This window comes from Gastrolobium bilobum, unplaced genomic scaffold (assembly GCF_033153095.1).
Source record: "Gastrolobium bilobum isolate Gb01-03AN ecotype WA unplaced genomic scaffold, APGP_CSIRO_Gbil_v1 utg57996, whole genome shotgun sequence".
Classification (NCBI taxonomy): Eukaryota; Viridiplantae; Streptophyta; class Magnoliopsida; order Fabales; family Fabaceae; genus Gastrolobium; species Gastrolobium bilobum.
In genome coordinates, this window is record NW_026896761.1 from 73,404 (window position 1) to 87,895 (window position 14,492).

The 14,492-nt window shown below is 31.5% G+C and overlaps 1 protein-coding gene across 1 annotated transcript; it reads left to right on the forward strand.

Annotated features, from left to right (window-relative positions):
• The first annotated feature begins 391 nt into the window (after nt 1–391).
• LOC133301897 (nudix hydrolase 18, mitochondrial-like) lies at nt 392–2,140 on the forward strand. The gene is made up of 6 exons (XM_061501613.1): nt 392–413; nt 923–1,088; nt 1,417–1,516; nt 1,634–1,717; nt 1,801–1,929; nt 2,017–2,140. The coding sequence occupies exons 1-6, from the start codon at nt 398–400 to the stop codon at nt 2,125–2,127; spliced, it is 606 nt and encodes a 201-aa protein (XP_061357597.1). The 5' UTR covers nt 392–397; the 3' UTR covers nt 2,128–2,140.
• Nucleotides 2,141–14,492: the final 12,352 nt, after the last annotated feature.

Genomic DNA, 14,492 nt, shown 5'->3' on the forward strand with positions numbered 1-14,492 from the left:
TTCGTAAATTAAACTCATTAATTAATTATTAATTCACAACATGAACCGATTTTGAACCGAACTGTTTTCAAATCAGTTTCGAACCGAACCACTTTCGAACTGAACCAGTTTTGAACCGAACCGAACCACTTCCGAACTGAACCAGTTTTGAACCGATTCGGTTCGGTTTTAAAAAAAAAAACCAGTTCGGTTCAACCCATGCAAATCCTTAATAAATACAACCGTTGAATCAACATAATCGATCTAACAGTGAAATTTATTGGTAGTAACACTACTGGTAATACTAGTTGGTTGTTACAGATTAAAATATCTTTCTCTATATATATATATATATATATAATAGAATTCAATATATTTTTAATATATTTTTATTAAAAGAATAGAAAGAATTAAAAAAATGAATAAAAAAATAGTATTGAAATTAAGAATTGCCGATTTTTTTGGCAGATTCATACATTTACAATTCATGTGATGCTATTGATAGCAGAAATATATTTTTTCATAAAATAAAGGAGAAACTACAAGTGGAGTCAACTGTAATGTTTTCTTATTATAAAATTTCCAACTAACCTGATGCCAAAATTTCTCATAAATAATAAATAACTATTAATAAAAATCTAGAAACGATTTGTTATAAAAAGATTTCCGTCCATTGAAATTAGAGGAAAAAGCAAAAGTAAACGATGCGATGCGATACATATCTATCTCCTCCACACGCAAACGCAGAAACCAAACAATTTCGCAATAAATAGGTAGAACCTATATATATGTAACCATAAAACTCCAACACTTTCGCAACTGCCATCCATCCATTCCTTTTCATGTCTTTCTTCTTCTTTTCTTCATTCTCGTCCTCTTGTTTACTTCGATCCTCCAACATTCGCTTTTTTCTTTTTCTTTGTTTTAATCCAACAATTTGGCTTCATGGGTCTCTTCTTTTCTAGGAATTTGCCTTTTAAATATTTTCTCCCATTTCTTTTCTCCAAGAACCTTTATGGCCATTTGTTTCCCAAGCAATTGGAGTGCTTGGTTGCCCGTACCGGCAGGCATTTGCAGCGCTATGATGATGGCTGTCGCCAAGTTGTGGGGTCTGTTACATTCTCCCTCTCTCTCTCTCTCTCTCTCTCTCTCTCTCTCTCTCTCTCTCTATCTTTTTCTAATTATCAAGTTCTCAACTTAGAACTTTTTATCAACTGGGTTTTCTCATAATGGCTAGCTAAAACATGGATTTGATTTGATTAATGGGCGGCCAAAAGCATTTAAACAGAGAAAGAAGTATTAGAAAACAAAAATGTTTGTTCTCTAATAATAAGAATGATGTTTGACATTATTTTTATGGTTTAAAATTCAAATTGTTATTGCATTAAAAATTTATTGTTAATCTGACATGTTGTGTGTAATTTTGAAAATGAACAGATGCATTCCATACAGATACAGGAGAAAGGGACTCCAAAAGAAGGAATTAGAGGTTCTTGTGATTAGTGCTCAGAACGGCAATGGAATGCAGTTCCCAAAGGTATTGTTTTTCGGCAACTTGCATTGCCAATGATTGTTGTTTAATCAAATTGATATGGTAATGGTTCATTTTCAACCTTTGGTTCCTGACATGTGCGTGGTTTTTGTTTGCCTTCAGGGAGGTTGGGAGACTGATGAATCCATGGAGCAGGCTGCTTTAAGGGAGACCATAGAGGAAGCTGGGGTTGCCGGCAACATCCAAGTTAGTTTCTGCAATCACGTTCTACCTTTGGTTTCTTAGCAAATGTTACACCTTTGTTTCTTACCCTCTGTGTGCTTTTGCAGAGTAAATTGGGCAAATGGTTTTATAAGAGCAAACGCCAAGGCAGGGTACATGAAGGATATATGTTCTCTTTGCTTGTCAATAAGCAATTAGAGAATTGGCCTGAGAAGAACTTCCGAAAACGAAGATGGGTAAGTGTATAGTCGATTTATCTTAATGGGGTGGTTACCTTGATTTTTGTTTGGGTCCTAAAGTTTCGTTTGATTTGCATCATGCAGATGACTGTTGCTGAAGCAAAAAAAGTTTGTCCACATACTTGGATGAAGGAGGCTTTAGATGTATTGGTCAATAGACAATCTCAATCCTGGCCAGAAACGAGGGAGATATAATTAGTTTGTTAACTGTGTTGACATTCTCTTGATTTTGGAATTTGCAAAGTGGCAGAACAGAAGGTCTAACGAAGATGTTGGGACTGAGAAATTGGGAGTCACTGAAAATCAAGTCATGTACTGGGAAACTGCAATTCATGCCTCATGTTTACGATTCTTTCCATGGCGATTGTTCTTGCCTTCAAATTTTGACTTTAGGTGCAACTGAAAGTACAGCACCCGATGACAAATTTCTAGAATGTAGTTGAGAGATCTAGGAACAGAAGTCAACTGTAGATGTATAAACAAAATTAATTCTTTTAGTCACTTGATTCTTTTGAGATGTAATTTTTAATGACACTATGCTCAGTATCCATACTACTTCTTCAGGCTTCTGTCCAAAGATTATGCTTGGTATCGGTGTCTGTTGTCATAAGTATTGCATGTTCTTTTGTTTAAGGTGTAAACAATTTCATGGTCCATACCGTGAAATTAAATCGATGCCAAAGACATTTCGGCTTTTTCAGAAAAATCTTACATATTTTTTAAATTTAATAATGCGGAATTTATAATTATGCTGTGTGGTATTATGCTTCAAAATACATAAAATCTTCAACTATTTGATGGGTGAGTGGTTTACTTAATTTTTCATTTATTTGCTTTCTCTTTTAAAAGTAAGGAAACAGATCATTGTCATAATAATAGTTCTCCTGACAACAGCGTTGAGATAAAGCTGAAGTGTCATTACTAGTTTACGACCATTACCAAGACAAATAAAGGTATGTCATTCTGACCTCTACCTTCTCTTTATCAATTCCAATGTAATTTGCATCAAAGTTCTGGATGTGGCATCAGTCAATCACATGCTCCAAATCATGTGTCCTCCATCTGTTATGAAAATTGATAAGGTTTTAAGGGCAATTGGGAAGATGAAGCATTACACCTTCTTAAGTTTCTTTGAGTATCTTGATGTGTAGTTACTGCCACTTGGAGGATCGGATAGGGTTTGCTTTCTCTGTATTGGCAAACATTCTCATGAGGTGTTATCAACGCTATACATTAATCTTGACAGCATTGATGAAAGGACTCCATATTAATGGTGAGGCTAGGATAAGTTAATTGTGGAACCGTTATCAATTGGGCTTTGTAGAATAGGACAAACAAGAGCTGCCATTCAAGTGATGCAGAAAACAGGGTGACACGTGGTTAAGGAAGGTCTTGGTGTATAGCAACATCGCTAATGGTTTATGCAAAGAATGACTAGGCACATGATTTGTATTCTGATTTTGATTATATGGGAATTTTTTCTAATGTCGTCACTCTCAGCTATCTAATCATGGATTATGTAGCATTAGAAAGAAGCAACTCACTTGTTAAATGAAATGTTCCAAAATGACATCAACCTAATATATCTCAGTTCTCTAATACATTAGTTGATGCACTATGTGTTGAAGGAATAAAGGTGTGGATGATAAAAAAAGAGCTTAGAAACCGGATCTTATTACTTACAGCGATTTATGGGTATTGTTTATTCAATAAAGTTAACCGGAGAAAATATGTATTCAATACTATGATCATAAAGGGATTGGGACCTCATGTTCGAAGTTGTAGCATCATGATTGATGCATACTATAAGATTATAAATTTATAATTGCAGATCAAGCCATGAATATCTTGTAAGATATGTGTCACAAAAAGTTTGGCTTAAATTTGTAATTCTCTTTTTGATGGAATTTGCAAATTTAGGAGAAACTCTTCTATGTTCAAGATCATCTTAATGAGATGTATGATATTGCTGGACCTCCTAATGTAATCTCTTACAATGTCTTTGTTAGATACACTTTTCAAAAGCCATCATGCTCATGTGGCATGCACTGATGGACCATGCAAAGGTGGAAGGCTAAATAATGAACACAATATTTTCAGCATCTTTTTATTAAAGGACTGTCTAGATGTCCAAGCATATAAAGCTATGATTGATTGTTGGACTTTATAAAGAAGACTTGTTTCATGAAGCAGAGGCCTTGTTTTAAAAAATTTCCACAATGGCTGCCCCCTTGATGCTGCCACTATGGAGACACTTATTCATGCACTTATAGAAGAAAAAAAAATGATAACACACAGAAACTTCTTTATGAAATGGTCAATGGAGGTCTTGTAAAATGATTAAACAAGGTGAGAGACTTATTTCACATTGCCTGTCTATTGATGTTGAACTTGCCTGACTATTATTGAAGAAGTTTTGACCAAGTCCTATGTTTTAATAAATTTATTTTGATAAGAGTTCTCTTGCCAATGGTTTATGTTTTCAGCCTTCAACTGATTATCACTTATAATCCTTTGTAGTTTATTCCTACAATGTTTTTTATTATCTCTTGGCTGTTTCTGCTTCTATGGTGGCTAAAACATTGATTTGTTTTTTTCGTTTGGTTGTTATGGTATAAAATGATAAGCCTTTTATAATACAATAAATTAAATGCAAACTGATATGATTGTTTTGCGTGATGTTCTCACCAAAACTAGGGGTGTATTAGATTGAGATTTCAAAGGATTTTAACGGAATGTTTTTGGACAAAAAAATCCGTTGGTATTCGATTAGGATTTTAATGGATTGAAAAAAAGTCACGTGGTATTCGATTAGGATTTTAAAGGATTATTTTAAAATCCGTCCAAATCTGTTAATATTCAATCAGGATTTTAGACAATGGAATCACAATCTCGTGGTATTCAAAAATCCGACGATTTTAATGGATTTTCTATTGGTGTGGATTTCGTGAGATTTTTTAGCGAAAAATACAAATAGGATGTCTCTCTCACAATCTCACCCTAACCCCTAGGATTTCTTGAGATTCTTCTGTTGCAGTGTTTTCTTCTTTCTTTGGCAGGTTGGCTGCTCGAAATTGAGTTCCGTCATGGAAGCTTCGTCAAAACAAAAAAAGAGCATATTTTTGAGCGATTTTCATAACAAAACAACCCAGAAACAACAAACCAACGAGATTTTAATATAATCTATCTCAAAAATAACATATTTTTGAGCTATTTTGGCACAAAATTAACATAATCTATCTCAAAAGTAATTTTTCAAGCTATGGGTCGTGAATTTTTTTGGCAAAAAAACGTGGGATTTTTGTATAAAAAAACAACATAAAACAGTGAAAGAATAACAGAGAAGCTAAAACCCTCAAACCAATTTTCGTTTTAAATCAATGAAGCAATATCAATTTAAAGAAAGATTGAAACTTTCATAATATGAACCCTATATTTCGTAACAATACATTCATGAACGAAATTCCTTCACTACATGAAACGATTTCAAACAATTTTTGTGTCAATAGATAACTAAAAATTTGTTTCTCAAAAGCCCCAAAGCAATTTAAGGTTTCAATGTATCGACTGAAAAAAATTGAGAAATTTTCTAAACTTTCATGTAATTAAACCCAAAATTTCATATTCAAAATTTTCTTAGAATATTCAATGAAAATATGTATATGATATATGGTTAGAAAACTCTCATCACGTAAAACAAAAACCCCAAAGTTTTCAAGATCAATTGCAAAAAATTTCAAACGAAATTTTATCATGAACTTTAGGTTCTATATGCAAATTTAGAATTATTTTTATAATTAAAAAAAATTGGGTCTTATAATCATATATGCATAACTTTGATACCAAATGAAGAAGATAATTTTCAACCCATTAGATATGTGAAAAGCTGTTGTTTAGTAATTTTGAATGTTTGTTAAAAATTATATGATGTTTTACTGATTGAGAAAATTATATTAGGTTTTACTTTTTTTTATTAATTTCATTGCATTTCTTTGTGGAGAATATTATACTTACAACCTATTTTTGTTTACAACCATATTTTAACCGTTGATTTCTGTCAATCAGTGGTTATTATTTTCACCAATTAAACTCATTAATTAATATTTAACTTGGAAGTTAACCATTGATATATGGTTATTATTTTCGCAAATCAAACTCAAACTCAAACTCATTGAGAAAATTATATTAGATTTTATTGATAGGTGGAGAGTTGTTGCTTAGTAATTTTTGAGATAATTTTTAACCCATTGTTAAGTTTACTTTTTTTTATTAATATCATTGCTTTTCTTTGTTATTTGTTTTTATTGACTCTTGTAATTTTGAATATTTGCTAAAAATTCATATAATTTTTTAAAATCTTATAAATCCATATTGTCCTTTCAAATCTTATGAATTCTATTAAAATCCTTTAAAATCCAATCCTATGAAATCTTAATGGTAAAAAAAGTCTTTTAAAAAAGTCTTAAAGTATCTACAATTCTAAAATGTCTTTTTAAAATCTGTAGGATTTTTTATCTCAAATAAGTCTTTTAAAATCATAACCCAATACACCCCCTAAACCTTTTCCTATTTCAACATATTGACTCTCAGATCTTTTCAAAGCCAGGCACCAAATAAAACACATGCATATATTGATTGCCCCATTAGAACAAAGTGTTCCAGGAGTCGGTGGCCTCACAATTTGTTTGGAGCTTTTCAATTCACAGAGCTATCTACTTTGCAGAGATTATTCTTTTGAATCTGTTTTTAACGTCTTAATTATCTCACTTTTATTTCTAGAAAACTGAAACAAACATAACGATATAAAGAATGGGGTAGGTTTTAGAAGGCTTGGGCTTCAGTTTTCTAATATATACTTAGCATAGGAGGTACTGGTTAATATATTGTTGCTGCTGCAGCTGGAAGTATATGTGGACTAACTGTGTGATATGATTCTGCACACTTTGTTTTGCTTTCCTTTGCTGGATTTAGGGTTCGTAGTGATACTTTTGATGGACAAGAACTTGAATGCTTTTAGTTTGATGCAGACTATATTTGTTACAGATGTGGTGCATTAGTGGTTGATGTTGCTGCTGCAATTATCTGCATTTATTTATATTAAATCTGATAGACAGTAAATGCTCCTCTAATGTTAGAATGGTCTGTCATTGCTTCAACATATGTGCCGAATTCCAATTGTACTCCCTTGTTACATTCCTTGTATAGGTTGCTCGTCTTCTTCAAGAATTATTCTACATCCGCCATCACCATGATTCTATTTAGTCATTGGTTAAAGGCAATCTATCTATGATTATCAAATAATGACTAACACACAGAAATAGAAATTGGGCTGAACAGAAAACTAGGATTGAAAAGAGAAATTGTTGTTCTCAATTTCAATTATCAAAATAATAGAATATTCAACCACCACGATTCATTACATACCATTTTATGTGGTGTTAATTAACCCTAAAATATAATTAGAATGAATTATATAAAATCATAAAAATGCTACTGAAATTACAAAAGAGTTAAAAACCCTAAGACGACACACACAAGCACATTTTTAAGGCAACTTAGATGCATCAATGATGCTTTTGCTATTAGCTATGATCATGACTTGATTAAGGATGACACCTGAGAGTGATCTTTCCTGAGTCAATTTCCTCGCATTATTCAATGGAAGAGGAAGGATGGGTAATACTTTTTTTTTTCAATATTAATTTCTTTAGTATTAAAAAGAAATCGAAATCACAGTGGCAGTGATTGTTGTTCAGGTAATCTAGACTCAGGTATGGATGATGTGTTTTTATTTTTTCCTGCTAAATATGGGTCGATGGAAATAGCTGTCTAACACTTGCATCTTTATCTTTTTGTTGTTCTGTCTCATCCTCTGAGACTCACTCAGTCGTGCTTAAGAAAACATTACCATAGTAATATGGCTGTTTAAGTTCCTCTGTTTCCTTCGGTCAAAAAATTTGTGCATACATGTATAAATTGAGTATACTCATTGGTTGCCTCCAAAAATATTACAAAAGCTATACAAAATCACGATCTTGAAAATTTACGGAAAATATAGTAAATGTTATAGAATGGTCGTTCCTTTACAAAGAGCTAGAAAATTAGTAAAAGCTAATCATAGAGGCGGTGGCTAAGCTTTTCAGATATTTTAAGTTTGTTGTTCTTTTGAAACTTTTCATATTGTTAGATAATAAATATTTTTTTAATTTCAATACATTAATAACGAGAACAAATGCACTTCTATCTCTAGTATCAAAGCTGGGGCTCGATATCCTGAAAACTAAAGTAAATCCTTTGAGTGTTTCTATAGGGAGGAAGAAGATATCTTTTCCCAAGGCTTTTACACTTTGGTTCAATCCATGAATTTTTTTTTCATAGAAAAAAGGTACTTCAATTATTCTTTGATCATCTCAGGCATGAAAAGCTGTTGGTACACCTCGATTTCCTGAATTTTGTTGTGACCAAACATCTCTTGGTCATGTACCCCAATAAAAATGTCTTGCTCATGTTGCCATCCAAGTTAAGGTTGGAGAATCTTTGGACAACCTGGAGCGGCTCGGTGTCGCTACATCTAAACACCTTCCGCTCCCCAGCTTCTACACTGCATCATGCAATTTATTTCCACCCACTATTATTCAATTTACATAGTTTAGCTGGATAAGTTCTAGACTGATATCAATTGTTATGATGCTATGTAGTTGGTTCAATATTTGGGATTTGGCTAATAATCTGCATAACCCAAAGATTTATTCTGTTAATCAACTAGAAAGGGAAAATGAATAAGCACAATTTGGCACACCCCAATAATTAGTAGTTGGTTGGTACTCGCAAGGAACATTTCCAAATCTTGGTATCAATTGCTTATGAGTTATGACTAAGACGCAACTCGCGCTACTGGTGGATTGAAGATAAAAATTGAATGACGCCTTCCTGGCTCCACCATGAGTTCGTGTCTTTATTCATCTTAAACATTTGATTATAATGTTGTGACCAAATTTAAGTCATTGTTGTTGTATGAGCATATTTATAATCTTAAAAAATATACCATATATTCTTTAGGTATGTTCATCAGGATCTGAATCTGGACACGCACAAGTCACATGTAGTTCTTCCTTTGAGCAACCATTATTTATTAGTCTCAATTTCTTATAGTGGTTAGCACTTATCAAACATCCTCATTGAATGCTGGTGAAAATGTCAATCTTTTACGAGAACCGACATGAAATAGAGTCACAGACTCTAACGTGAAGGAATTAGAAACATCAAATCACAACAAAGTTTAGTTGGCAAAAATTGATGGCAATGTTGAACGTGTCCAATTACACTAGTTTTCACCGCTGGGATGAGCTAGATACCAACATACAGTGTTTCCAACTCGGTTCAAACCGTCCGGGTCGATCCGAAATGCAATGAACTAGTGATGTACCGATTTGAGCCGAGTAATAGACCGGCTATGTATCGGATTCAATGAAAACCAATTTGAACCGGTAGAGTTTTATTAAAATCGGTGACCCAAAAAAATTGGTTGTTCATGTATTTTTTTTTAAAAAAATCAATTATTCACAAAATTTTAAAAAATTATAAATCTTCGCAAACGAAACTCTTGATTCCACTACTTGCTCCAAAACTTTCTTCTTCAATCGCTGATTCTCATCTTCTCTTTACTCTGCCTCGCTGCCTTAGGGATTATTTTCCCACAATAATACCTCTCTAATCTTATCCTTGTTCCAGCATCGCCACTTTCTTCACACCGTTTACAAGCACCACTTCAATGCCGAGGACCGGATGTATTTATACTTTTCATTTTTTTAATTTTATTTTCTTTGCATGTAGAAAAACTCCAAATTTCATTTTAAAAATGAAGACCTTAATAAAATATTTTTTTGATGTGTCTTGTCTTGAAATGTAGAAAATCCAGGTGTGAGTTTTTAATAAAATATTTTCAAAATATTTATTTTTAAAACTTCAAATTCCTAGGTGTGGATTTTTCTAATCAAGATAATCATATTAGAAATTGTCTGCATAATTAGTGTGTCTTGAATCAAAACTAGTTTACAACTTTCAAAGTTTTGCACAGATTATAGATTTTGATGTGAAAGATTTATAATAAATTTAGTAATTTTTTAATAAAAATTGATGGGAAATTATTTTGCTCTGGATTCTACACGGAATTCTTAAGAAGGCGTTTGGTACCAGGTTTATTTTTAAAAACTTGGGAAAGCTTGTTAGGGAAAATAAAAAAGCCACGTCTGGTAGCAAAAATGATATGAGATGCCCAACTATATTTTTTTTTTCCCGAAAATTGCTTTTCTACATGAATTTGCTATCAAAGATTTCCATTGTTGGGATAGAAAAAAAAAAAATTCCCACCACATGAAATGTTGCCAAATGTCTAATCAATTAAGTAAAGTCATAAATGACCCTGGAAAGAGAGAGAATGTAGAGGTAAAATAAAAATTACTGGGTAATTTTGTAATTTCAGTTCAGATTCTCATCAATATTTTACAATCAACTAAATATAATATCAATAAAATTAACTTAATATTCTCGAAAAAAAATTGACCTACCAAACACTTTTTAGTAACTTTTCCGTAAAAACAAATTTACTATCATATTTTCAGAAATCACTTTTTCCCGACAATTTTTTTTTTTTCTCTATCCCCGCAAAATATAGATTTAGATATAATTATCCAAATCAATCGGTTCAACCATTAACCTCTTGATTAGTGTCACAATAATACAATATCTCCGCCGGATCAATCAACGAATCAGGTTTAATAATATTGCGAACTGCACTCGTTGCCGTCAAAACATATGCCTTTGTCATGTCCTGCAATCATTAGGAACCTACATCAATTATCATATTTTTAGTACAAGTTGGGTTTGGTGTGGTATTTTTCATATTTTATTACTTTGTCTATTATAAATAAGAAAATTCTGTAGCTGGCATCATAGTTTGAAATGAAAACGAAGATCCGGTGAAGATTAAAATGTGGCCCACAGCTTAATTTCTGGTCGGTCCAATTCTCATCATTAGATCCATCACCAAAACTTATTCAGCATCTTTCTGTTTTTTATTGGCTATAAGTGATCAAATGGGATGGTACTATATTGTGAGTACTATGAGACCTGCAATGCAAGAATCCCATGTGCACCGCCACCAAATTTTCCCTATTAAGTTATAACGATGTTACTGTTGGTTTTTTCCCCGTTTTATTGCGTAAGCATATGGTTACGGTGATGTTAGCCCTTTCCTTACAGTTAAATAGGGGGAAAAAAAATCTCCACCAGCTACTCTAGTGTTGAAAAACTGCTTCGAAATTGTGAATAATCGATCGATGAGCTGCAGTATGTAGTGTGTTCTTAATTATTAATATTAATTTATGAGTTTTGTTTTTCTACGGTTACTCCAAAAAAAATTCTTACAACAACTTATTATAACTATATATTATAAGTAATATATAGTAATAATAATAAATTTATTTTTTTTCTCTCCCCTAAAACTTTATTGGCTGATGTTGCGAAAAGAGAAAATAATTTTATCTACCACCGATAGTACATAGTTATAATAAATTGTTGCAAGAAATTTTCCTTACAGCAACAGCAGAAAATCATTTCCCTAGTTTTAAACGAGTGATTCATTGGAAAAATTAAAAATTAGATGAAATAGTTAAGAAAGATTCATATTTAATTAAAAGAATCATGACCTAATCATTCATTAATTGTTGAAGTTAATTTCTTAAGTACTAAAGATCTTTATGATTATAATGTAGATATGATTATGGGAGAATTAATTAAAGACTTGTAGATAAACTCATTAATGAAGAATGATTCATTAATTAATCACTCATAAATTAAAAGTGATTAATTATTTTATTCCATGATTAACCACTAATAAATATATTAGTTGATCTTTTTCAATATCTCTTCTTATAATGAATAAATGTTATGCACGAATAGATTCTTGAAGTTCATGTAGTACTCGACTCCCCGAATTATTAAGATTAAAGGACGAAATGTCCAGGCTAAATACGATGTTTAATACCACTCGATACACTATACACGTGGGTTACCTTAGTCATCTTGGTACACTCTGTTCGCTCTAATTGTGAAAATCAAAATGTAATTTTTTTTTTTTATAAAAAGAAAGAAGAATGTGCCAATCAAAGTCTTTGTCTTCTATCCGCAAAAAAAATATATTTCACTAGCAATGTAGCAACTGCCAGCTTTATGCAGTTGGTAATCACTGCCCTGAATAAGAGCCTCCTAACTCCTTTACAAAATCAAAAGATTCAAAAGGATAAGTTGTGGTAATTAGTCATATAACTAAATTACATACAGATTACCAAAAAAAAAAAAAAAATTACATACAAAAATAATTCCATTTACACGTTAATTTGACAATTAATGATCAGCCATCAAATAATTTATCCAAACGATTCGTAACCTTTACACTTGATTAGTTGCGTTGTGTGACTGCCATTATTGTCAAAAATTAGTGTAAAAACGTAAAAACTTACGTTTTTACTAGAGTGATGCGTGTTAAAACGCAAGTAAAAACGGTCCTTGATAAAAACTGGTAAAAACGCTGTGTAAAAGCGTAAAAACTTACGTTTTTACCGTTTTTACTTAAAACGAAAAAAATTCACAAAAAAAGATTTACAAAAAAGAAATTAAAAAAAACCCAATTTTTATTTTCCCCAAATCATATGCACAGTATCTTGATATCTTTTTGTTTGGATATATGTCTTTTATAATTATGTCTTATAAAGCTGTAATTATATTATAAGTTATGCTATAAGAATCATTTTGTGTTTTTGGATCATTGTGTGCATTGAAAGAAATGGAATTATATCCTAATGAGCGATGATCCAAAATCTGCAGAGTGTATGAATCAGTTAGAGCATACTGGTTATCCATTATTTGTTAGTTATCACTGTTTATAAATTTGATACTTGGTTATCAAAATTAATTTTCCTTTTTAGATAGATAAGTGGCTCAACACACATGTTCATTATGTAATATATTTTTTACATGCATATATATAATTTTGTATCTGGACCTTAAGTAGTAGAAAGTAGAAACTTTACGTTTCGTGTCGTTTTTACGTTTTACGTTTCTACCACCCCTTTCTGTTTCTACTTAGAAACTCGAGTTTGACAACATTGGTGACTACTGATTAACATAAGAAAGAGAGAAAATGTTAATATCACTCTTGATTTTAAACACTGTCTAGCTAAACTTCCAAATATATGTATTTTTTATCAAAGGTAATTCAATTAATAAATAACATTTATAAATGTATTTTTTTTAAAATATGTATATTTTTAATACGAATCACACAACTTTATACATGTTAATAGTTAATTTAAGTATGTACCAAAAAAAAAAAATAGTTAATTTAAGTATTTACGATAGGTTATATACCTAAAATTTATCTTGTCTAATCAACTTCACCTATGGCCATTTGGTGGGAGTGATGATTTAGTTTAAACTTCCTTAATAAGAATATTTGCTTACGACAGAGGAGAAGTCGAAAATTGGGAAAAGGGACATGACAAGCCAAACAAGACTTAGAGGTCATTTATTTAAGCTTTTAGAAAAAGTAATTTTTATCAATTCCTTATTTTAAAAGTACTTTTTACAAAAGTTAAAGCTATTTATATTTTTATAAAAAAATTTAGATTTTGAAAAAAATATTTGGCTTTTGACTTTTGTTTTTCTTAGAAGTTAAAAGTTTTAGCTTCTGAAAAAATTAAGTTTTGACTTTTTTGTGACTTCTCCTTTTTTTTAAAGCAGACATCTAAACGAACAAAAAGCTAAAAGTGCTTTTTTTCTTGAAAAAAATTACTTTTGAAGAAAAAAAAACTCATCCAAATGAACCCTTATAAATCTCCGTTTCTAATCTATGGGATTAAAATTATTCCTTGTATTTCAAATCCAAGTACGCAACAAGTTACTTGTGCAATATATTGGGATATGACACGTGCTTCCTATTCAGGTGATAATTTTTGTTAGTAGTACTATTGTGAATGCCTAGTTTATTTTATGAGAAATAATTATCTCATGTTGTATCCCAATCTGTCCTTCTTTAATCGACTAAATCTTCATTCGATCATTTAGTCTATTAAATTTTTGGCTTAGTCGATTAAAGAGGGACAGATTGGTAGATAATTTCCAATAAAGAATAAAATAGTTATTAAATAATTAATAAAGGACAAAATGGTTAAAATGCCTCCAATCGTGTATATGTTTGTATTTCATCCCAAGTCCCAACACAGTATGCACACTTTAGCCATTCATATTAGATATTAGTCTTTCAGTAGGAGGGGCATTGAAAGTGTCATTTCACTAATTTGACAATTCACATATCTTATAATTATTTTCAAATTATTAAATCAAACTCCTGCAAATAATCATAAATAGTTGGAGTGATTAAGAAGTCAACGGTTGCAAGAGATCAACCACCATAGTTTATTATAAGTTTTATTAACAAAAGCTAATAGAAGGAACCTATATACGAGAACGAGAGGTATGCGGCAAAGATTGTCTGAGGACTT

Coding starts and splice junctions, on each gene's coding strand:
- LOC133301897 (XM_061501613.1), top strand. Junction 1,089..1,416: donor GGCTGTCGCCAAGTTGTGGG/GTCTGTTACATT, acceptor GAAAATGAACAG/ATGCATTCCATACAGATACA. Junction 1,517..1,633: donor ATGGAATGCAGTTCCCAAAG/GTATTGTTTTTC, acceptor GTTTGCCTTCAG/GGAGGTTGGGAGACTGATGA.